Below are 22,189 nucleotides of genomic sequence, written 5' to 3'. Positions count from 1 at the left end.
GGGGAGTCTACCCAGACAAAAACTCTCAAAATTGACTTTTTAAGGTACCTCCCGAACAAAAGTTACGTTTTTCATGCATTTTTCTATGAAATATCATTTTTTGTTCGAGAGATACCCCGAAAATCATTCATAAGAGATTCTTTGTGAGTAGATTTCCAATATTTCCCGAAAAAAATAACTTTGTACTAAGAAACTCATCCAAAAAGTGTATTTTTGGGGAACCTTCCGAACAAAAATTGATATTTTTATAGTAAAATCCATGAAAAACGTATATTTTGTTCGGGAGGTACCTTAAAAAGTCAATTTTGAGAGTTTTTGTCTGGGTAGACTCTTCATATTTTCGAGAAAAAATAACATTGCACCAAGACACCATCCCAAAAAAGCCTATACTTAAGGATTTTTGATCAAAAGTCGATTTTTTGGGAGTTGAAATCGAATATGAGGCCAGAAATATGTGAAAACATCACTCGATTTGGTCATGTAAGTACCCAAAATGTTCGTAAGGGATCATACTAGATGTTCAAAGGCAGAACTGGTAGAAATCGCTTGCTTTTATTTGTCAAATCGAAGCACATGTTTGTGATTTGCTCATTTTGGCCTGAAATTTGTCTTATATGTGTGAATCAAGCAGCACTAAATTCCATCCAAATTGCAATCTGAGAAGTGCCAAATTGTTCATACGGCTGCTGGCTACACGACACAAGTCGAAAACTGAACAAAAGTCCACCGCCTGGGTGACCAGTAAAGCGAAAAATGCAAAAAATGCCGAAAAATTGTCATTTTTCTGGTCATTTTACACTGTAACTGGCCCAGAAGGCCTTTCAAAGGGCTGATGTCTTGGTAAAAGTTCTAGATATTGACGAGCCCGACAAAACCTCATCATCAGTTTTCGCCGAAAATTAGCTGGGATAATGAAATTGGTTGAAATGTTGCGATCTAAAATGGCTTCCAAAAATACTGTCATGAAAATTTTGATGTGGGGCTTGCTATGGTTTTTTATATGGTACCCATGTCATTTTTTTAGACAGAATCTATTTTTTTGAGGTATATTTTTCGAAACTGGCCGGACATTCCAGATGAGGGACAACTTTTTTTTTTGAAGCAGTCTAGTGTACAATCTATAGACATTATAGTGTACAACAAAACGCATTGAACCTGATTCATTCGAGACATTACCCGAGCATTTTTACTGCATATAATTAAGCGACAGCCATAGATTTAAAACAGTAAAAATGAACGGTTACCGCCTGACTATATGAGGAAAACGTATATGGTTTCACTCGGTGACCATGAATGTCAAAGATGGAACCGAGTGGAACCGGATACATTTTCCTTATGTTGTTAGGCGGTAACCGTTCATTTTTACCGTTTTAAATCTAACAAATAAACACTTGATATTAATTATAACTATTACCTGTGCTGTCTAATGAGCTGCTACCTAAACTACCCGATGTGCTAGGTAATGCATGTTGCTGTTGTTGTTGTTGTTGGAACGTGAGCAAATTATCAAATGTTTGTTGACTTTGTGTGGATCCCGAAGATGAAGCATGCCCGAAAAATGTGTCAAGTTTCGAACGTTGGTTTGAATTTTTAGCGCGAGGTACAAGTAATTGTTTTCTGATTATAGACTGCTGGTGGAATGCTTCGACGTTTATTTTTATACGCAAGTGCATCAGCATAACTCACTGGAAAAAAGGAAAATAAATTGTCGTAAATTACTTTTAAAAAAATGTAGAAAAAAATGGATTAATTATTTTCTTCTAAATTTTCCTAACAATTTTCATCAATATTAGACTTACTTTTGAAGCGCCGAATTTGGCACTCGTACCAACCTTCTTCTGGATACTTATATTCATGCGCATTTAATGTACCGGGCATATAGGATGCTAACGGAATAGTATTATATAACGGAATACCAGGGAGTGTAACTCCGAGGAGGAGTCGAAATCGACCAAGAATTGGATCGACCCTCTTCGAATTGGCTGAAAATTTGCTTGTTGTCTTATTTTCGGTAGAAAATGAGAAAACCAAAATCTTAGGCCTGTAAGTGGCCTACATTTTAGAGTTCACCCAGTGTACATTTTTCGAAAAATTGAAAAAATCGAAAAAAAGGGTTTGCGCCAACTGAAAACTAACTAGGGAAAACTACTCAAAAATGTAAGCCACTTACAAGCCTAAGATTTTGGTTTTCTCATTTTCTACCGAAAATAAGACTCCAAGAAAATTTTCAGCCAATTCGGAGAGGGTCGATCCAATTCTTGGTCGATTTCGTGTGGAATGGTCGATAAATAAATTTACGTCAAATTAATTTTTCGCACGCCCATGTCGTGAGTAAAAGTATTGTAATCACTCTAAAACCTAGGTACCCCGAAAAACCATTTTTCTATCCATTTTCGACACCAAAAAGCACGATACAGTGGTTATTTTGCTATGTTAACTGCTATGTTAAGCGCTGTACGCTGTACGCAAAAATTTGTTAGCACGATTGCTCAAATACCAGAATAGGAAACGAAATTCTGCAAGTACCAAACGTTTGTGCTTCGTTAGACTTGGAAACCATTAAATTTCCAGCCACCTCAGATGTACCCTAGGATACCTAGCCTATGAAAAACCTTCAAAGAATCGAACTTTTGTTCGGGAGGTACCCAAAATAGGCTACCCAGGTGGGTTTTATCATGCCCACCCGATTTATTTTATCAAAATAATAGGGGCCAGGAACCCACCTTTTTGGTATTAAATCGGTATGTTAGTTTAAAATTCCTTGAAAAATCGAACTTTTGTTCGGGAGGTACCCAAAATGGGCTCCCCAGCTGGACTTTATCACTTCCAATCGATTTATTTGATCAAAATAATAGGGGCCCAGGAACAACCTAGCACCCGCCAACCCACCTTTTTGGTATTAAATCGGTATGTTAGTTCAAAATTCCTTGAAAAATCGAACTTTTGTTCGGGAGGTACCTGAAATAGGCTCCCAGGTAGATTTTATCACTACCACTCAATTTATTTCAACAAAATAATAGGGGCGCAGGAACAACCTAGAACCCGCTAACCCACCTTTTTTTCGTATCCAATCGGTATTGAATAGTGATTCTGATAGCGAATGTGATTGAAAATGGTGAATTGATGCGTCTCTGAAGTCTCATTTATTCTCAACAATGTGGATTTTCCCGAGTTGGAAGAGGATGGATTTTACTACGAAATCGGAGACTTGTGTGAAACTACAAAGAATACAGATCTAGAATCAATCACAAATCAAATTGTTGGATGATTTGACAATCAAAATGTTCATTATAAATTTGGTGAACGCAAACAGAACCATATTATTCAATATGCATCCAGTCTGCTATGGACAAAAACAAGAGCGATACAAACGACTTCTAACCGAACGAGAAATCTGCAAATAACATATCAGCGACCGGGCCGGCTTTCTTGGCCATTACACCACAGTTCACTATACAGTCTACACGGGGAGGGCAATCATGGCAAAAGATTGGACGTATATCAACGAAACATCCTCACTCGCCTGTACCCCGGAGCACAGTATCAATTCATCGAACCGGCAACGTTGCAACCAGATGGATGTTCCTGTGGCATTTTCTCGATTTCATACGCCACAACCATCATTTTGGGACACAACCCTGCAACATACCATCTAAAAATCAATCAGCACGAAACAGACAATTTAAAAAAGACTAGCGAACTACGAAACCACATCAAAAGAATATACGAAACAAATGAACTACAGCTGTTTCCACAATAAATAATACACACATTATTGTTTTTGTTAAAGTGTTTGGATACTTGTTTTCATGTTGCATCGCAATAATGACCAATTGATTTCGATTTGGTAACTTTTGTCTAATTTCATCAAAAAAGAAACAAAAAAATCAGTTCATTCAACTTGCTTAGTAAACATTTTGTCGAGATTGCTTATTATTTCCGTCCACATTATTGTTTTTGTTAAAGTGTTTGGATACTTGTTTTCATGTTGCATCGCAATAATGACCAATTGATTTCGATTTGGTAACTTTTGTCTAATTTCATCAAAAAAGAAACAAAAAAATCAGTTCATTCAACTTGCTTAGTAAACATTTTGTCGAGATTGCTTATTATTTCCGTCCACATTTTTTTATTCAATTAAAATCAAAGTTCATTCTCCAAATATTTGACTGATTTGCAGTTCTTCGATTAAAGTTCAGTTTTTTCAATACTTGATTATTTTGCATTTTTGAAAGAGAGTAGAATAAAGTTTTCAGACGACAATAAAGACAATCAGACGTTTCATTTCATTTCATTTGAATACCCAACATCAAGATTCTCGGAATCATAATACAATTTTCCATAAAAAACATGAACGTACTGTTGTTTTTTTTCTAAAAATTCTTATAAATTTCCTAGGCAAAGTCTGAATAAAAGCTGAACGCTATGAAAACGGTGCGGAAAAGTTCGTCTTACGGAGGTAAGACTATTTATTTATTGCAAAAAATGTCAATTTTATACCCATTTTGTCAGATTTATTTTCTAATTTGGTAATTCTATTGCCTATATTGTCAAAATTATTTTCTCAATCTGGCAATTTCATTGGACGTAATGTTAATTTTATTGATTGTTTTGTTATATTTTATTTCGATTTGTTGTCGATTTTGTTGAATTTTTTTGTCGTTTTGTGATTTTTATTGGCGATTTGTAAATTTTAAAGGAGGATCCGTAATGAGCCAATATCAACTATGTGCTCGGTCAGCTTTTGATAAAATCCATATTGTATTCGAATCCCGGCCACTCTAATTCATGAGTGTGATCGACACGAAAAAACATTCGCATTTACCTATTTTGCACACACATGTAGTGGAGAAATATATGGATGAACTCCGATAGAACTTTTGAATGGAGACGACACGTTTCTTTTTCATCCGCTCGTTAATCGCTTTTATACTTGAATGAGGTCTCAGTCATTTGTTTTCATTTTTAAAATATATTTTAATTTTTTTCAGATATTTAAGAGGTCATTTATATGTTTTTTGTCTTTTTTTCCTTCAATTTACCAGAAATTACACCGCCAATTACATAAAAAAGGCATGAACAATATTTTATGTTTAAAAAAAACGTTCTTTCTCATGCTGTGCCTTCAAAAGCACCACCGAACTGTGGTTTATTTGGATGTCGTTAGGCGACAAAATATTTTTAGATCCAAAATAAACGAATTACAGTCCCTAATTAAAGTTTACTGTTTGCGTACATCATGTGCGAAACAGTCCAATGCGAACGTTTTTCCGTGTCGATCAGACACAATTGGCCGGGATTTGAGTGCAATAAAATTAATTTTCTAGTGCTTCGTTTTTAAAATGTGGTTAATGATCGGATATTCGGTTTGAATTTATTGACGATTTTCGGAATATTATGGTAAAATGTGTATTTTGAAGTGGATTTTCGTTTATTTCCTCTTACTAAAAACAGTGTATTCACGAATCGAAGTTCCAATTGGTGAGAAATTCCTTTTAATAAGTGAAATTACGCAATTTTTACGCTCAGTTTTGTGCGCTCGATCTATAAAGTTAATTAATCTGTGGTGAAATAATAAATGTGCTTAATAATAATCAATCGATCTTAGGTGCAATTTCCGATAAAGAAAATGGGGAAGCTGAAGTTGCATTTAAGCATGCGGTGTTCCGTGAAAATACGTACGGTGCAAAATTCAATCTGATTCCCATCATTAAAAATATTGATGCCACATATACGTATGAAGCTGAGGAGGCTGGTACGTCAAAGCAAATAGATAAAATCATAGTTGTATTGTAGAAAAATCGAAATTTTCATAATAAAAAACATACATTTTCACATTGCAAATCAGTTTACTTTCTTCATAGCTCTTCAGCATGTATTTTTTGGTATTAATTCCTAATAATAGTTTCGATTCAATATCTCATACATAAATCTCATTTGAGTGCCTTCTTTCGACACTAGGCTAAATCCGTCTGATGGATTGAGTGATCGCTCTCCATTTGGCCCACAGCCAACTAAACTCTTACGAATGCAAGTTGAACCCGTTGTCGCAATTGTGCATTTAAATTTCGTTCATGATTAATCACATGATCGTGCAGTGCAACGTTTTGTTTGTTTTCGAAACATTATTTTCATTATGTTTTTAGTGAATACTTTTAGCATGACATTTTGCGTAATATAATGTCAATTTCTTCGTTTTACTTCGCAAAGTGTGTTCGATGTTCTCGGAAGGTGTAGCTGCAATATTTGCATCATCAAGTGGGCAATTTAAACATACTGGTATCGTGGCATCAATGGCAAATGAGTTTGGTGTTCCGCATTTTATGAACCAATGGACGCCTGAGTTACCGGCATTCAAACGGCCATTTCGTCAGTTCACGCGAAATTTGCTCCCAAGTCCAAGCATTTTCTCTCGTGCTTTGTCCGACCTAGTGAAAGACTATGATTGGACTTCATTCACCTTGATTTATGAGGATAATTATGCTTTGATGCGACTGCATGATGTTCTACAGTATCATGACACTACAGTTGGTCCGGTTATGATACGCCAGCTGGACGAAAACGAAGATCAAATGCCAATGCTAAAAGAGATTGCGAAATACGGTGAAACGAGAATCATCTTGGATTGCAGCTTGGATAGAGTGATACCCATTTTGGCACAGGCGAAAAAAGTCAAATTACTCGAAGAGTACCAAAATTATATCATTACAACACTCGATACGCATACGATTGATTTCTTTGAAATCGAAGGCAACCACGCCAATATCACCACATTTCGAATCATCGATCCGGGCAGCGTTGATGCCGAAACTGCTGTACACGACTGGAAACAGGATGCGTCGGAAAAGGAAGAAAGCACTGGCTATTCGACGAGAAAATTAAAATGAGTTCATTCTTGAAATACGTAAGAGAGTGAGACTAAAAGTGAAACTTGTTATTTACTTTTGAAGACTGAATCAGCTCTTATTCACGATGCCGTTAAAGTATTTTCGTCATCTCTACGCGATTTCTCTCTGAATGCCGAAATTGAATTACCTGAACTGGACTGCAAGGAGCCGAAAAAGTGGGAACAGGGCGAAATGATACTGAAAATTCTGAATGAAGTATTTTTAAATTATATGAAATGACCTGAATTTAAATTTTGAATACTTGAATGGTTTTTACTTTAGAAAACGGATGAAGGGATAACCAGCCGAAAACAGTTCAACGACAACTTCGAGCGGAATTATTTTGTCTTGGAAATTATTGAGTATTCGTTTGCGGAGGGCCTGAAGAAGATTGCAACGTGGGATCCCGATAAAAAGATTACAATGCTACGCACAACCGAAGAAGTTGAACTGAAAATTTCACAATCATTGCAAAATAAAACCTTGATTGTAATAACACGCACTGGAATGCCTTACATGAGAATCAAGCAAGTCATTGGGTTTTCTATTCTTCTTTTTTTACACAATTATAAAATTATAAAACGATACCATTGATAATGGTTATTTTGTTGTGTGGTACATATTAAATTGACTTTTTGATAAAACAACATGTTTGTGATTAGGCCAGAATACGATAGGATTCCCTGCGAAGGAAATCATTGCCTCGAAGGATATGCGTATGATCTTAATGATGTCATTTCCAATATTTTGGGCTTCAAGTATGAATTTCGTTTGGTGGCTGGCAATAAATATGGCTCTTATAACAAGGAAACAAAGAAATGGGATGGTCTAATAAAAGAGCTCTTGGATCATGTGAGTGCCGGAAAATCCAACATGAATGAAGAAGAATGAATTGTAATAACTCAGATTGAACTTTTCAGAATGCTGATATGGCAATATGCGATTTGACCATTACATACATGAGAAGATCAGCTGTTGACTTCTCCGCTCCTTTTATGACACTGGGTAAATTTCGATTGTTATATCAATTAACATATTACACACAAATTCACTCAATTGCAATTTGCAATCCGAATTTTCTTAAATTGGAATAAGTATTTTGTATGCCAAACCAGAAGCAGAGCCACCGAATTTTTTCGCCTTCATGGACCCATTGTCATTGGAGGTGTGGCTTTATATAGCTACAGCCTATTTGATTATGACCGTCGCACTTTTAATTTTATCAAGGTAGTTTTGAAATTACTCCGGTTTTAATTTCGTAGATTTGTGCTGATTTTATTTTAATAATCACAGAATGGCGGCTGATGATTGGGAAAATCCTCACCCGTGCGATGAAAATCCCAAAGAATTGGAGAACATATGGAATATGCACAACTGTATTTGGTTGACTGTAAGCCTCTATTATGCAGCAAGGATGTGATATTTTGCCGAAAGCCGCATCAACTCTCATTGCACTCAGTTTTTGGTTCTTCTTTGCTCTCATCATCATTTCGTCGTATACAGCCAATTTGGCGGCTTTTTTGACCATGTCTAGAATGGGCGTTTCAATTGAAAGCGCCGAAAATTTGGCGAAACAAACGAAAATTAAGTATGGAGCCGTGCTGGGAGGCAGTGCACTACAATTTTTCAAAGACTCCAACTTTTCAACGTACCAACGCATGTGGAGCGCTATGGAATCGATGGACTCATCACCATTTGTCGCTGATAATAAAGAAGGTTGTAGCTTCAATCAATATATTCTTTTCCCAAAGAAAATTTTCAATTTTTTTATTTTGATTTTCTCGTTTGGACTTCGGTTTCATAAAAGGGATCGAACGCGTTCTTAAAGCAAAGGGCGGGTATGCATTCTTGATGGAATCCAGCCAAATTGAATACTTTCCCCAGCAAAATTGCAATTTGACTCAAGTTGGTGGACAATTAGATAGCAAGGGGTACGGTATCTAAATATTCATGTAAATTCCATTTGAAATTCGGTCGAAATATTGAGAATTGTAATTCTCATCGTTTTATTCTCTTTTGTAGCTATGGTATCGCTTTACCGTTCAGTAAGTGACGTTACATCCTTTTTAGATTTGTTAAAGATTTTAGGGAATCTGTCCATTTAAAGACTTTCTTCGGCCCTTTTTTCACTCGTCAGCCACTCAATATTGAAACTCCAAGAAAATGGAATATTGCTTCAACTCAAAGAAAAGTGGTGGGTTGAAAATAATCCAGGCGCCGGTGAATGTGGTGATGACAGTGGAGGTGGAGGAGATACACCTGAGTAGATTAGATAATGTTGGTGGTGTATTTCTCGTTCGTGGAGGCGGTCTGGTGGTTGCGGTTATCGCTTGTATCATCGATTTCATATGGAACATTCGGCAAATTGCTATCGATGAAACGGTTCGTTATTTTTGGTTGTTTACCATAAACAATTTGAACACTCTTTCAGTTTTAGCAAAAATACAAATTTTATTCTGGCCTAAAACCCGTTTTCAATGACGAGGAATCTTTTTTATTCATTAGATTACACCATGTGAAGCTTCGGTTCGCGAATTGAAATTCGTTATTGATCTACGGCAAACAACAAAACCAGTGGGAAAAGGACTTGAAGAACGATCTGATTCGTCTCGTTCAAGTCAATCATCAAAATCGGATCGTTCGCTAAAATCAGCCATTTCCAAAGAATCGCTCAAAACAGCGGAAAGTGAAAAACTTGATAGGGTTTAGATTCACAATGTAAACACTTGATCTTCATATCAATCGAGATGGATTCTAATTCTCGGTTGGATATCGAATAAATCTTTCATTTCATTTTGCTCACTTCCATATCGAACGCTATCATTGTGAGCTATTTATGTGAAAAATCCCCTGTTTAAATAAATAAACCGAGTGTGAGTCATAACAAGTGGTTTTGAAAGAATATCGACGTTTTCTTTTGATATGTTTTGCTTCATTTATCGCAAATAAACTTTTACATTTGTTTGAGAGAAAACAATAACAAAAACACAGCTGATTATAAAAATGAGCGCGTACGCGCTCGGTTGTGTGTTATTTTCGTCGCGCTGCAGGAAATTCGAACATCTTTCCAATAAAAGCGTGAGTGTTCTCCAATTGGAATAAGCGAGTCTAAATTGCTTTTATTTTCAGTGATCGCTGACAGTCAACTGCAGACATCAAACGACTTCAGGCTGTTCCATTATACACATCCTATTTTTTGTGCAGAGAAAATGTGAAAATCGTTCAAAAATGAAGTTTTCACTCACATTCTCCGTAGTTTTCTTACAAATTTGCGGATTTGTAACACCGCAGCAATATAAATCCATAAATATTGGTAAGTTTGAGGAAAAAAAGGAATGTTGATTGAAGTGAAAAGTGTTACACATGCGAGCATTTTTGACCTTTGATACTGCAACCCAAATTAATTTCGAAGTTTTAGTAAGAAAATTCATGCTTCAATTTGAAGAAAATAAGAATTTCATTCGAAATTACGAACAAAATTCAAAAGTGATCGATCAAGAACATCTTTAGAAAAATCGAACTTAAAAATAAGAACATTGAGAAAAACGGCCGAGAGTGCGCAGAATCGGAGCAATGTGTAGTAATCGTTACTGCAAAATTGGAGTGGTAAATATTGTTTGGATCGAACGCGTGTGACTCTCCGTGCTTGGCGACGTGTGAGCCGACAGTGTGTACTAAAAATAAACTACTGTGACTTTGTGTATTGAAAACAAACGGTGTTTTTTGAACGCGCGCGCGCATTTACGTTCTCGTTAGTGAAAACATCGTATCATGTTTTTATTTTTGCTCTCTTGACGCTGTGAAAATTTTATGAATCGACGGGGAATTCCGTTTGTGTCACAAACAAAGCAACATTCATGAATGTTCTGATTCAATTTGCTATTTTCTTTCGATCAGGTGGTATTTTTCCGGAAAAAAGCAAGCATTTGGTGGATGCTTTTGAAAATGCAGCACGACTGATGAATACGTTTAGTGAATACGTCAAACTACAACCGTCTGTGACTACTGTTGATATAAATGATAGCTTTAAAGTGCAAAAAGCAGGTACGTGTTTGATGGAATAGAACTAATTCGAACTAAACATTGCTCAATGAGCAGCTATTTACTTTATCTGCTTGATTTCATTCCAACATAAAAATGATTGGTTAACCGTAATGCTGAAAATTGTGTTTCAGTTTGTGATATGGTCGAAAGCAATGTAGCTGCAATTTTTGGACCAAATTCACCAAAAACCACAAGTAAGTCGAGAAATAGTTTATTTTTTCACATTTTTGTATATGATAAAAACCGAATCAAAATCACCTTTTTTTGTACCAAATTTTAGATCTCGTATCATCAATATGCAAAAAGGTACAAATTCCCTACTTCACGTCGATTTGGCAGCCGATCGATGTTGACGACTTCAACAGCACTGACTCCTTTACACGGAACCTATTTCCCCATCCAAAAAGATATTCCGCAGCATTGATGGAGATAATAAAAAGTTTTCGATGGCTGAAAATTGCTGTCATTTACGATTCTGAATTGAATTTGGCCAAGCTACAGCACACATTCAATGATTTTTCGAGAGTGGATAACAGTGGTAAACAATCGGTGTCATTCTATAAATTGCCCACGGATACGGACGACTACCAGCCATTGCTTAAGAGTATATCCAAATCGGGCATCGTTCAGATCATCATTGACTGTACGATGGATAATAGTTATTCGGTGCTGAAACAAAGCATCAAAGTTGGCATGACAAACGAATATGTGGTTCGTAGTGGAATATTAGTTATTTTCTTTTTTTTGAACATGTAAATGTTCATTGAAATATACCACATCTTGTTTTTCTTTATTACAGAGCTACTTTCTACTCGGTAATGATGGTCATACAATAGATCTATCATCACTGTCTGATATAAAATCCAACATAACAACCATTCGACTTTTGAATCCAACGAAAGCCGATGTTTATGAATACGAAACGCAGCCGATTTTCTTGAGAAATCGATACTACAAACCAATTTTCAATGCAAATCTGATGACAGTAAGCTATTTCCAAATCCAATTCATAAAGAAAACTTTCTAGAACAAAAATGTGTCTTAGACGGAAGCTGCTCTGATTCAAGACGCTGTAACGGTTTTCTCGAAGGCTTTTGGTGACAATGTTACATTTATCGATCAGTTCAATATGAGTCCAACTTCATGTTACAATTTTCTTCCGGAAGAAGATGAGGAAATGCCGTCCAGTGGCAGAGATGTTCTCGATAAAATTGATCAAGTAACTATTCCTTTGATTCTTGATTATGGAAACTTAATCCGTTTTTTTCTCATTTTCAGAATACTGTTCCGGGTCTGACTGAAGAGATCCGATTCGATGCAGACGGATTACGTGATATGTTTTACATTGAAGTGCTTGAATTACAACGTAACAACGATACCGGCGATACTTATCGAAAAATTGCTCTTTATGACACAAAATATGGCATCACATTGCTGCGCAACTTTACCAATGTCGAGGAGCAAACCACAATATCCATGAAGTTGAAAGTATTTAAAGTGATCTTGCGCGAGGGAATGCCATTTCTACGAAAAAAGTACTTTGTCATTTTGGGTTTTCTGCGGTTTTCTTTGTGTCATTTATATTTGAATTCATTTTATAGGATCGATGTTGTCATTGGCCAAAATATGACTGACAATGATTTGTACGAAGGTTTTGCAACGGAGCTCATAAAAGCAATCGCTGTCAAATGTGGATTTAGCTATGAGATCAAAGTTGTCGACATGGAAAACGGTAAAGAAGATCCAACCACTGGTCAATGGTCGGGGATTATTGGAGAAATTGTCAATAAGGCAAGCAAAATACTTCAATACGAAAACTTGGACCAATATTTAATTTTGAACTTGAAATTGATTTGTTTTTCTATTTCAGAGAGCTGACTTAGCCATTGGCGATATTACTGTGACGCATTCACGCAAAACTGTAATGGATTTTTCTACCCCATTCATGACTTTAGGTGATCAATATAAACCGTTAAAATTGTAGATCGGTTAAGGCCTACGTCTAAAACTATTTTTCGTCGTATTTTTGTGTTTGATGAAACAGGAATCAGTATTTTGTATGCTAAACCACACAAAGAGAAGGCTGGTTTGTTTTCTTTCATGGATCCACTGTCAAGGCACGTTTGGGTTCACGTGGCTACGGCTTTTTTATGTATTTCAATCACTGAATTCTTGCTGGCTAAGTAAACTATATTTCACCTCATTTTATCACCAGAAAAAGAAATTACGCAACTTTCTCTGTATGAAGAAATTCCAATTATTTTCTAGAATGACTGCGAATGACTGGGAAAATCCACATCCCTGTGATGAAGATCCCGAAGAATTGGAAAATATTTGGAACATGCACAACTGTATTTGGTTGACGGTAGGCTCTATTATGCAGCAAGGATGTGATATTCTGCCCAAGTAATATATTTTTGACACAATGGCTCTACCTAATGAATGTGGCTTACATTTTTATTTGTACGATCTTCAGAGGTATACCGACCCGTATGGCTGCTGCTGTCTGGTGGTTCTTCGCTCTCATTGTCATTTCTTCTTATACCGCTAATTTGGCTGCCTTCTTAACCAAAATTCAAATGGAAGAAAGTATTGGCAGTGTCGATGATTTGGCATCTCAAAATCAAATACGATATGGGTAAGTCAAGCATCTTTCTATCGCATTCAAAAGAAAAATACCAGTCAACAATGACCTAATTTCTCGTAACTATTTTGTCTTAATAATTCATAATTGTAGGCTACAAGCTGGTGGCAGCACGGAAGCTTTTTTCAAGGTGCCTAATTAACATCGATTTGATTTTGAGAACGAACGTTTTTTTTTTAATCGCTATTTGGTATTTGGTATTTTCAGAACTCAAATTACTCCACCTATCAAAAGATGTGGTCTGTCATGGAAAAGGCTGAACCAAGTGTGTTTGTAAAAGACAATAAGGAAGGTAAATGAATGATTGAAAAATTATTCTAAATGTCGGAAAAAAAACATTAAAAAAGTCCATTCTTGGATAAGGTTCAATAATCAAATTTCACGTGTTTTGAATTTTTGCAGGTGTCGAACGAGTAAAAGGAAGTAGTCGCGGATATGCTTTCTTCATGGAATCAGCTCCCATTAAATATCAAGTTCACCGTGAATGCAATCTGACACAAGTTGGAGGCTTGTTAGACTCAAAAGAGTAAGAATAGCTGAATACTTCATGCAAATGCGTAGATATTGTTTTATCAAGTCATGCTTTTGCTGTTTTATTTTGTGGTTTATTTTTTTCATGTGTGTGTTTACCTCTCTCTCTCTCTTCCTCCTGACATAGGTATGGTATCGGAATGCCACTTAGTAAGTTGAAGATTCAGTTTTGTGAAATGCACTTCCAAGTTTTCTTAAAATGATACCGATTTTTCTTTTTCTAATAATCTTCTCATAGGTTCACCATATCGTACCGCAATTAGTCAAGCAATTTTACATTTGCAAGAAGAAGGAACAATTCAAGAACTTATAACGAAATGGTGGGAAACTAAAGATAAGGATGAAAATGGCAATGAAATCGATTGTGAAGCTGATGATTCAGAGCAATCTGATACACCCGAGCTTGGTATGTTATGATTGATTCCATCGCATGAATCAAATTTGATTCCCAAAACTTTTTTGGAATGAATTATCTAGGTATGGACAACGTGGGCGGGGTATTCTTGGTTTTGGCTATTGGTATACTTCTATCTATTTTGGTTGGTATTCTAGAGTTCATTTGGTCCATCCGACGCACCTCGATTGATGAACGGGTAACGATAGTCCTACATTGAGACACATTTTTCGACTTATAACTAATTTTGCTTTAAAAACAATTTATTAGTAAAATTCGAATCTGAGTTTTGAACTGACAAATTCCAAAATTCTTTGGACTTATTTCCCTTTCCAGATTACTCCATATGAGTCATTCAAGAAGGAGCTCAAATTCGCCGTGAGTGTATGGGAAAATCGTAAGCCAGTTGCGCGTATGTCAAGTGCTGGCAGTTCAATACGATCAAACAGCTCAAATGGAGGCGATGAAATGCAAATGGGTCCGACCAAAAATGCAAAACAAAACGGAGTCAATGGCTATTGACTTGGAAGTTATAAATGAAATTCGATCAAATGTAGAATAGTTTAGATTTATTTCCCGTAAATTGCTTAGGTTTATTCTGCTTTGCATTGCATCGATTCAATTATTTTACATTGCTTTGATTTGATGGGTGGCGGTCATAACGCCCCGGACGGACGAACGGACAACGACCGGACGAGCGGACGGACGCACTGCCCCGGAAGGACAATTTTTGTCTGTCCGTCGATTCAATACTCACACGGACAGAGACGACGGACGGACAAAAATTCACGGGCAGATTAATTTGTTGCGGATACACGGACGGACGGACAATCTCATTTTTTGATGGGATAGTTATTAATGAATGCTCGCACAAAATTGATACGGTGGTCATCACCGTGATACATTAACATAAATTATCGAATAATACACCGTCAACAATTTGTGTGTTGCCATCTCAATGATATTTTTTTCTTCTCATCCATTTATTCAAGCTCAGGGTTGTATGACCGATCTGTTCAACACCCTACAATTATAATTGCTGGTGTATCAACCGGTAAATACGATTAAATAGCACCCATTGTGAACTCTCGGTGGCTTTTTCATATAAATAAATCAAATAAAAGGAGGTTTTATCAACGAACAATGGCCGATATGCCCACGTACATTCTCGTGTTATTCGTTGTGTGTTGGGTTTTTTCTCTCTGTTAAATGTTTTCATCCAGCTGATTCGTGTATATAAATGTATCAGATCAGGCACTCACACAGAGAGACTTGAAGTTGAATTTCAATTGTCATTCTCAGATTTGTCAATAATTAGTTTAGTTTGAATTGTGCGCAAGTCATTTTCTCTTTCCTCTCTCACTCACAAAACTCTATACTATGTATTGGTTCAATCTCATCTTGAATACTGCAACGTTGTATGGCTACCGAATTATAAAACGACATATTCGATGGATCGAAACGAACGAAAATAAATTCGCTTTATTGGATGCTCATTTGGTGGTCTACGATGTGCATTGTGCACATCCTTAATTGCACCAAACAAATGCTGCAGTTAAATTAACATAGCCACGATCTGACGCTTCTTCTTCTCTCTTTATCTTCACTCCTCTCATTGACTCATTGAACTACTTGAAATCATACCCACACGAAACATCTATCTCTGCTTCTATCAAAACCCGAACGAGACAGAAAAAAAGAGTTTCTTTACGAAATCACTAGAAATAAAGTACGACAACAATTCATAAGCGCACCACACCGGAATCACAGCACAACAGGAATAATTTTCTCTCTCATTGATTAATATCAAATTAACTTGGTCAATGAATTGAATTTTTTGATTATTTTATCTATTGTTTCATATAAGAAGTAGTTTGCCTAGAATCAAATAAAAATTGTCTTCAATTTTTAACTATTTTGTATATTTCTCTCTGTCCCGTTTTTGCGCTCGCTTGTGCTCTCAAATAATCGGCATGATTCATAACCCAATCCCTGAAAGTAACAGAAAAATGGGTATTTGTGACTCATGACAAAAAAACACACATATTTTCCAGATACATTCACATGCTTGATCCTGACAATATGCACTTTGATTTTGATTCAACAGAATAAACACGAGTTTTGATACTAGAAGAAAAAAATACGAGGCACAAATGACGAAAAAAAATATGCATCAATTGTTGATCAATGGAAAAGACATAATCAAAGCGATTTGCGTCTCAATCAATGAATCGAAGTCATCATCTAGTTGTTATCGTTGTTGCTCAGATGCGTCACACCATGCATAAACATGACTTGAAAAATAAAAATAAGTATTTGTGCAGAACGTGGTCACTCGATAGAATCGGCTATCCACATATCATTCACTGATTTTTTAATGAAAATCGTACCACGTCTCTCCCACGTTCAAAATTGCAGAAATTGCGCAAAGTGTCAAATGTAATCTCGCTATCAGCATAAGAACGGAGGTAAAGCTAAAACTGATACCCAGCCATACTTCCATTGAGCGATAAAGCCGCATCGAAATAGATGCACTGCGGTGATGCTTTCTTTTTTTTTAATGGCCGGATCTCATGCGGACTGGTAAATGACATTTCGATTGATCATTCATTCTATTTTTCTCTCACATTTAAAATACGTCTAAAACGTAGACGTGCGTAGACGTTACAAATCAGAGTCAAATTTGCAAATATATCTCAATTCATGAATTTTTTTCTCCACAATTCAACTAATCAAGAGAAAAATAGTCGCAGTAAATTATAATTGAATGTTAAATCTCATGGTTGGAACAACGAAATGAGAAAAAATATATTGTTTTCTTTTTTTCGATATATAATTTAATTTGTATGTCAAAATCTTTTAATCATAAGTCAAAAACCCTTTCAAAAGTATTGAACAAAGTTGCTTATAAAAAGAAAACAATAGAGCTTATGATTTGAGAAATGAGTAAGTGCAATAAATTTTAAAAACTCTAAAAAAATATTAAATCTAATTTCCACAAAATAATGAGATTGGATTTTGCTAAATCTAGTTAGTTAATAAGGTACATTTGTGTATGAATCACTTTTCACCTGAGAACAGTATGGTTTTCAGTTCAATTTGAACTATTTTGCCAACTCACACGAATTTCTTGAAATCGAATCGATTTTATTAAATTTTAGAATGATTGGAATGCCTATTTTTTCCTCGGAAATTTAATTGGGAACGCGCGCTCATTCAGATTATTCTAATTATACTATTTAACTTGCTTCCCTTTTGACTTTTTACGAGCCCAAATGTACTCTGTCTTATTATGTCTATCAACTTTGTCTCTTGCTCGCTCGCTCGCTCGGTCAATTCACTCTCTTTCTCTATTTTTTTCATATAAATGTTTTGATTTTTTTCTCTTTGCTTTTTTCGAGTGTGTATATTTTCATTATTTGTTCACTGATTAATGTTTACCGTTGGTTTTGTTGCTATTCTCGCATTAGCGTTTGCTGCTATATTGTCTTTTTATTTTGCGTTGGACGATTAAAAGATAATTGTATGGAAAAATAAAAAGAATTACATTGGTAATCCCGAACTTTTCCGTACCGTTGGCCTGTGTGTCCGTAGGTACTTGTGGTTATTTTTTGTGAATTTTCTTGAATAAAGGCAGTTTTCTAGTGAAAAACTCAGTTAATCGGTCACTTCAGTTAAAACTTCGACAATTTTGTATGAGAGGTACCCGTTAATCGATTCTGATTGGCTTCAAACTTTCTGAGGTTTCATTTTTTGGAGAAAAAATAAGATTCTGAAAGTTTCATGTTGATCGCATTTGCAGAAGTTTGGTTTTTGGCCCTCAATTTTACTTTTTTCCAAGAAAATGTCGACAAAAATTGAGGACAAAAAATCGAATATATAGCAAATCGAGGCTCAAACAGAAAAATGAAATCGGATAGAAGTTAAAAATGAAAAATTTACCAGTGGCCATCTGCTGACGGCAAAATAGACATCATTTCCGATGCAGTTATATTGCCATACAACAATCCAATTTCGCTGATGGCTGCCATTGTTATTGCCAATTGACGTGTAGAAGTTATGGTATTCACGTTTGGCCGATTTGCAATCGCAGCTGGTACAACATTGTTTGGTGGCACATTTGCGATTGAAGCTGGTGCAACGACCGCTGCATTCACGACCGGCGCGGCTACACCCACGTTTGCCACATTGCGTTGACGAGGTCGACGATTGAGATTCGTTTCCGGGAAAACATATCCATCAGGTCGATGTGTGCAATAGTCGACGTGCCGTACTAATGGCGACGTTCCAAATTTTGCTGGTGCTTTGAGAATGTTTGCACACCATGAGCATCGGTAGAAAGCGTAGACCTCGACACCTGTATCAGCACGATAGATTTTCTGGAGCACATTGTATGTTTTCGATGTATCTGTAGGTGATGATGGCCACCGTGGCACGTAAACACCCAGCCGTAAATAAGCGGCAACCATATCCTTGTCCAATTCAGGTTGAACTACAGCCATTTTGCTTGAAAAACAATTGAAAAAGTATTAGATTGATTGGGATGCTATGCAAATAAAAATACCTACAATTAAAAAACAAAAAGCAATAATATTTTTTCGAACATTTCACGCTGATTTGCCATCATAAAAATACAATTGAATGCTTATTTTGCACTATAACATATATAAAGTAAACCGACAGGAAAATGTTCTTATACAATTGAAACAAATGCAGAATAATATTTTACTTAGCACTCACACTGAGAGAGAGAGAGAAGCAGCAGCAACAGCACAAAAGTTCCCGCCAATACGCCGAATCGAACATATGCCTCACATTACGTCATATACGTATAGATGAGTTATTTTAAAAACATTTTTGGATGTCAGTTCGTATCAAATGAAATTGACCCGCACAGGCCAAGAGAATTTATGCATCTCCGAAAAAATTATGTTGTTTAATGTTCAATAATGCAGCAAGATTATGCATCAGATTTTTCGTCTTGTTTTCCCATTCGCGCGAGCAGTAATTAACAATGGAACGACGGCGTAGAAGTGCGCGATACACATAACAACATGGTCGAAGATGCAAACGAAAATTCTGAGGGAGCGAAAGAAATTAATAACAAAGACTAATCGTTCGTTTGTTGACGAATATTTGTGCGTTAGTCGCATGTGCATATGTGGAATATGCAGTAATAAAATGCGTAATATGGTGCAGAGGAGTGTGCGCGCGCGACTCTGGAACACCACAGGAGAGAGAAAAAGAACGACATGAATGTGGGAAGTTAAATACTCGGCAAATCGATTCTTCATTCGAGAAAGAGAGAGAGAGAGTGCGAGAGTGAGTTTTTTTATTATGATTTTTTTTCAATTTGAATCGCTGCTATTTTGTGGCTCAAAGTTTTGTGAGTATGTGAGTCATCGACACGCATGTCGTTCATATGCCGTGCATATTCGATCGAATTGTTGAGATGTTTTGATGAGATAAAAATGAATGATCAAATAACGGTACAACACACTCTTTAAAATTTTGCAAGCTGATTTCATTTGTCGGCGACGGAGTATGTTATTACGACACTCGACGGCTTATATCGTGTACAATTCATTTTATTGTGTTCGTTGAAAGCGATGTCGAAGCCATCTTTTGAAAATTAAAACAAAATAAACAAAAATCGTTTCAAGTGTTTAACTTGATAAAACCCATTTGCTTTTATCTTGATTTTTGTGAATAAATGAAGTGCATTTCGAAGAATTTTTCGTCGGCGAAGACTTTGTTCTGCGTACGATTTTCGTCGAATCAAAATGTTACCACCAATGTTGATATCAAGCGTCCAATATAGAGCGCATTTATTCAAAAAACCGTAAATCTTCAGTTCATTAACTTGATTTCAAAGTTCGATTAGTTGATTCTCGGCCAAAAGATGATTATAAACCTTTTAAACGTATCACGTTTTTTTTTAGCGCAACAGAATAACAACTGCAGCAGCAGCACCAACGACAAATGCCAGAGAGACAAAATATTGATACAAATTGTTGTTGGTCAAAAATCTCTGACAACTGCACAGTGCAAAATTATCATGTTGAATACCTTTCGCTTTTGCACACTGCGAAAATGTTATTTCACGTTAAATGACCATGTAAGCTCGCTATTATCATAAATTATTATACGTGGTGTCACACGTTTTACTCAAAGCATATTAATTTGGCGCGCGTTTTTCTCTCACACACACTGTAATCACTGATGGAGGAATTTTCGGAGAAAAATAAGTATTGCATCCGGAGTGAAATATTCGAACTTGTTTTGAATTTTCGCAACTTATTGCAAAATTCACCAACCAAGGTGCGGAAATAGTACGAAATTTCAAAAATGCCGCGTATTTTAGTTACAAAATAAACTCCACTTTACATTGATTTGCTATATACCTCAGTGGCGCTAGTATCGTGAATGGGAGAAATTGACAGCTCTTCTTCCGAAACATGTCACCAACGAAATTGTTTGTGTGAAGATTTCTTCAATCTAAAAATATTTTCGATAAAACTTTTTTTATTCTCGATAATATTTTTTCTCGGGCTGTTGGAAAGAGCCTATAAATTGTTTCAAAACTGAACAAAAAAATGTTGTTTCCTTTGATTTTGTCCTTTCACCACATTTGGTTTTGTCAAAAATCATTGTAAATTGTATCGCAGAATTTGACTTTGATAATGTGTTCACAGGGACTTTTTTTTAACCGGAAGTGGAGTGGTGCAATGCACCAGAGCGCAAACGATTTGAGGGCGCACGAGAGTGCTGAAGGCGCTCGAGCGCCATATGAATTTCTTTCAGTTTTTCAAAATTCAAATCGAACGAGAAAAGTAAATGACAGCGCTTCTGGCGCTCGGGCACTTCGGCGCTCTTGTTCGATTTGAATTAAAAATCACTAAAAAATAGTTCCGTGTTTGTGCGCCCCAAAAAAGAAATCCGAACAGAAAGATATATTGTAATAAGCGAGTCTTGATTTCTTTTTCCATATGGTGTTGAAGCGACATCTCACTGCGACAACGTAAGCTTCATACTCACAACAGAAAAAAGTGGCATAAGTTAAGAAGAAGAAGAAGAAGTGCACGGTGTATACTGTAGTTAACGTTGTCGCAGTGAGACGTCGCTAGCAGCAGTCATTTGACGGCTTTAATGTAAAGTAATACATAAAATCGGGGCTTGGTGATAAGCCAATGAAAAATAGCATTCAAGAATAGAAAACACCAAAAATGTCTACAAAAGGGCCAAAATCGTTATAGTAATGATATCATTATCCTGATGATTGACCACAGATTTTACTTTTCCGTACACAACGTGTCAAGGGAAAGTATAGGAATTGGTCCCGAAAACTTTTTTCGCAAAATTAGCTTAGATCATCATAAAAACTCATGAAACGCGTAGAAAACCACTTTTTGAGACACTTTTCCGTTCGTGTGCCGTCGTTGTCGTTGTCGTCGTCGTCGTAGCTGTTTGTAAACACGATAACTCAAAAAATAATTGAGATAATCGAAATCTGCAAATGCCAAAAGTTTTGTATCCGAAAAACTTAGTTTAAGTTCGAAGATGAGCCATTTTCGATTTGACCCTAGGGTACTTGCCCTAAGAAAAACCTCAAAAAATTGACACTTTTGTATGGGAGTTACCTGTAAATCGACTCCGATTGGCTTCAAACTTTCTGGGATTTCATTTTTT

At 36.2% G+C, this 22,189-nt stretch overlaps 2 protein-coding genes and 1 pseudogene across 3 annotated transcripts; all 3 read left to right on the top strand.

Moving 5' to 3' along the window:
• The first annotated feature begins 5,967 nt into the window (after nucleotides 1-5,967).
• Nucleotides 5,968-8,940, top strand: LOC129571878 (glutamate receptor ionotropic, kainate 2-like; annotated as a pseudogene).
• Nucleotides 8,916-9,755, top strand: LOC129571880 (uncharacterized). The gene is made up of 2 exons (XM_055451753.1): nucleotides 8,916-9,269; nucleotides 9,393-9,755. Exons 1-2 carry the CDS (start codon nucleotides 9,051-9,053, stop codon nucleotides 9,594-9,596), a joined length of 423 nt encoding a protein of 140 aa, XP_055307728.1. The 5' UTR covers nucleotides 8,916-9,050; the 3' UTR covers nucleotides 9,597-9,755.
• Nucleotides 9,756-10,033: 278 nt separating this feature from the next.
• LOC129571879 (glutamate receptor ionotropic, kainate 2-like) lies at nucleotides 10,034-16,412 on the top strand. Of its 2 annotated transcripts, XM_055451752.1 has the most exons (20): nucleotides 10,062-10,200; nucleotides 10,785-10,931; nucleotides 11,063-11,125; nucleotides 11,212-11,642; nucleotides 11,731-11,916; nucleotides 11,977-12,150; nucleotides 12,210-12,466; nucleotides 12,533-12,722; nucleotides 12,802-12,886; nucleotides 12,976-13,114; nucleotides 13,200-13,337; nucleotides 13,408-13,569; nucleotides 13,669-13,705; nucleotides 13,783-13,867; nucleotides 13,978-14,101; nucleotides 14,234-14,256; nucleotides 14,345-14,512; nucleotides 14,584-14,699; nucleotides 14,837-15,053; nucleotides 15,493-16,412. In XM_055451752.1, exons 1-19 carry the CDS (start codon nucleotides 10,116-10,118, stop codon nucleotides 15,020-15,022), a joined length of 2,796 nt encoding a protein of 931 aa, XP_055307727.1. In that variant the 5' UTR covers nucleotides 10,062-10,115; the 3' UTR covers nucleotides 15,023-15,053; nucleotides 15,493-16,412. The 2 variants fall into 2 exon arrangements, with proteins under 2 accessions (XP_055307726.1, XP_055307727.1); XM_055451751.1 differs by having other exon boundaries at nucleotides 10,034-10,200; nucleotides 14,837-16,412.
• Nucleotides 16,413-22,189: the final 5,777 nt, after the last annotated feature.

This window comes from Sitodiplosis mosellana, unplaced genomic scaffold (assembly GCF_009176505.1).
Source record: "Sitodiplosis mosellana isolate CC-2019 unplaced genomic scaffold, AAFC_SMos_1.0 Smas_scaffold_3613, whole genome shotgun sequence".
NCBI classification, from domain to species: Eukaryota; Metazoa; Arthropoda; class Insecta; order Diptera; family Cecidomyiidae; genus Sitodiplosis; species Sitodiplosis mosellana.
Note: the sequence above shows the minus strand (reverse complement) of the source record. Positions and strands in the feature narration are given on the sequence as shown.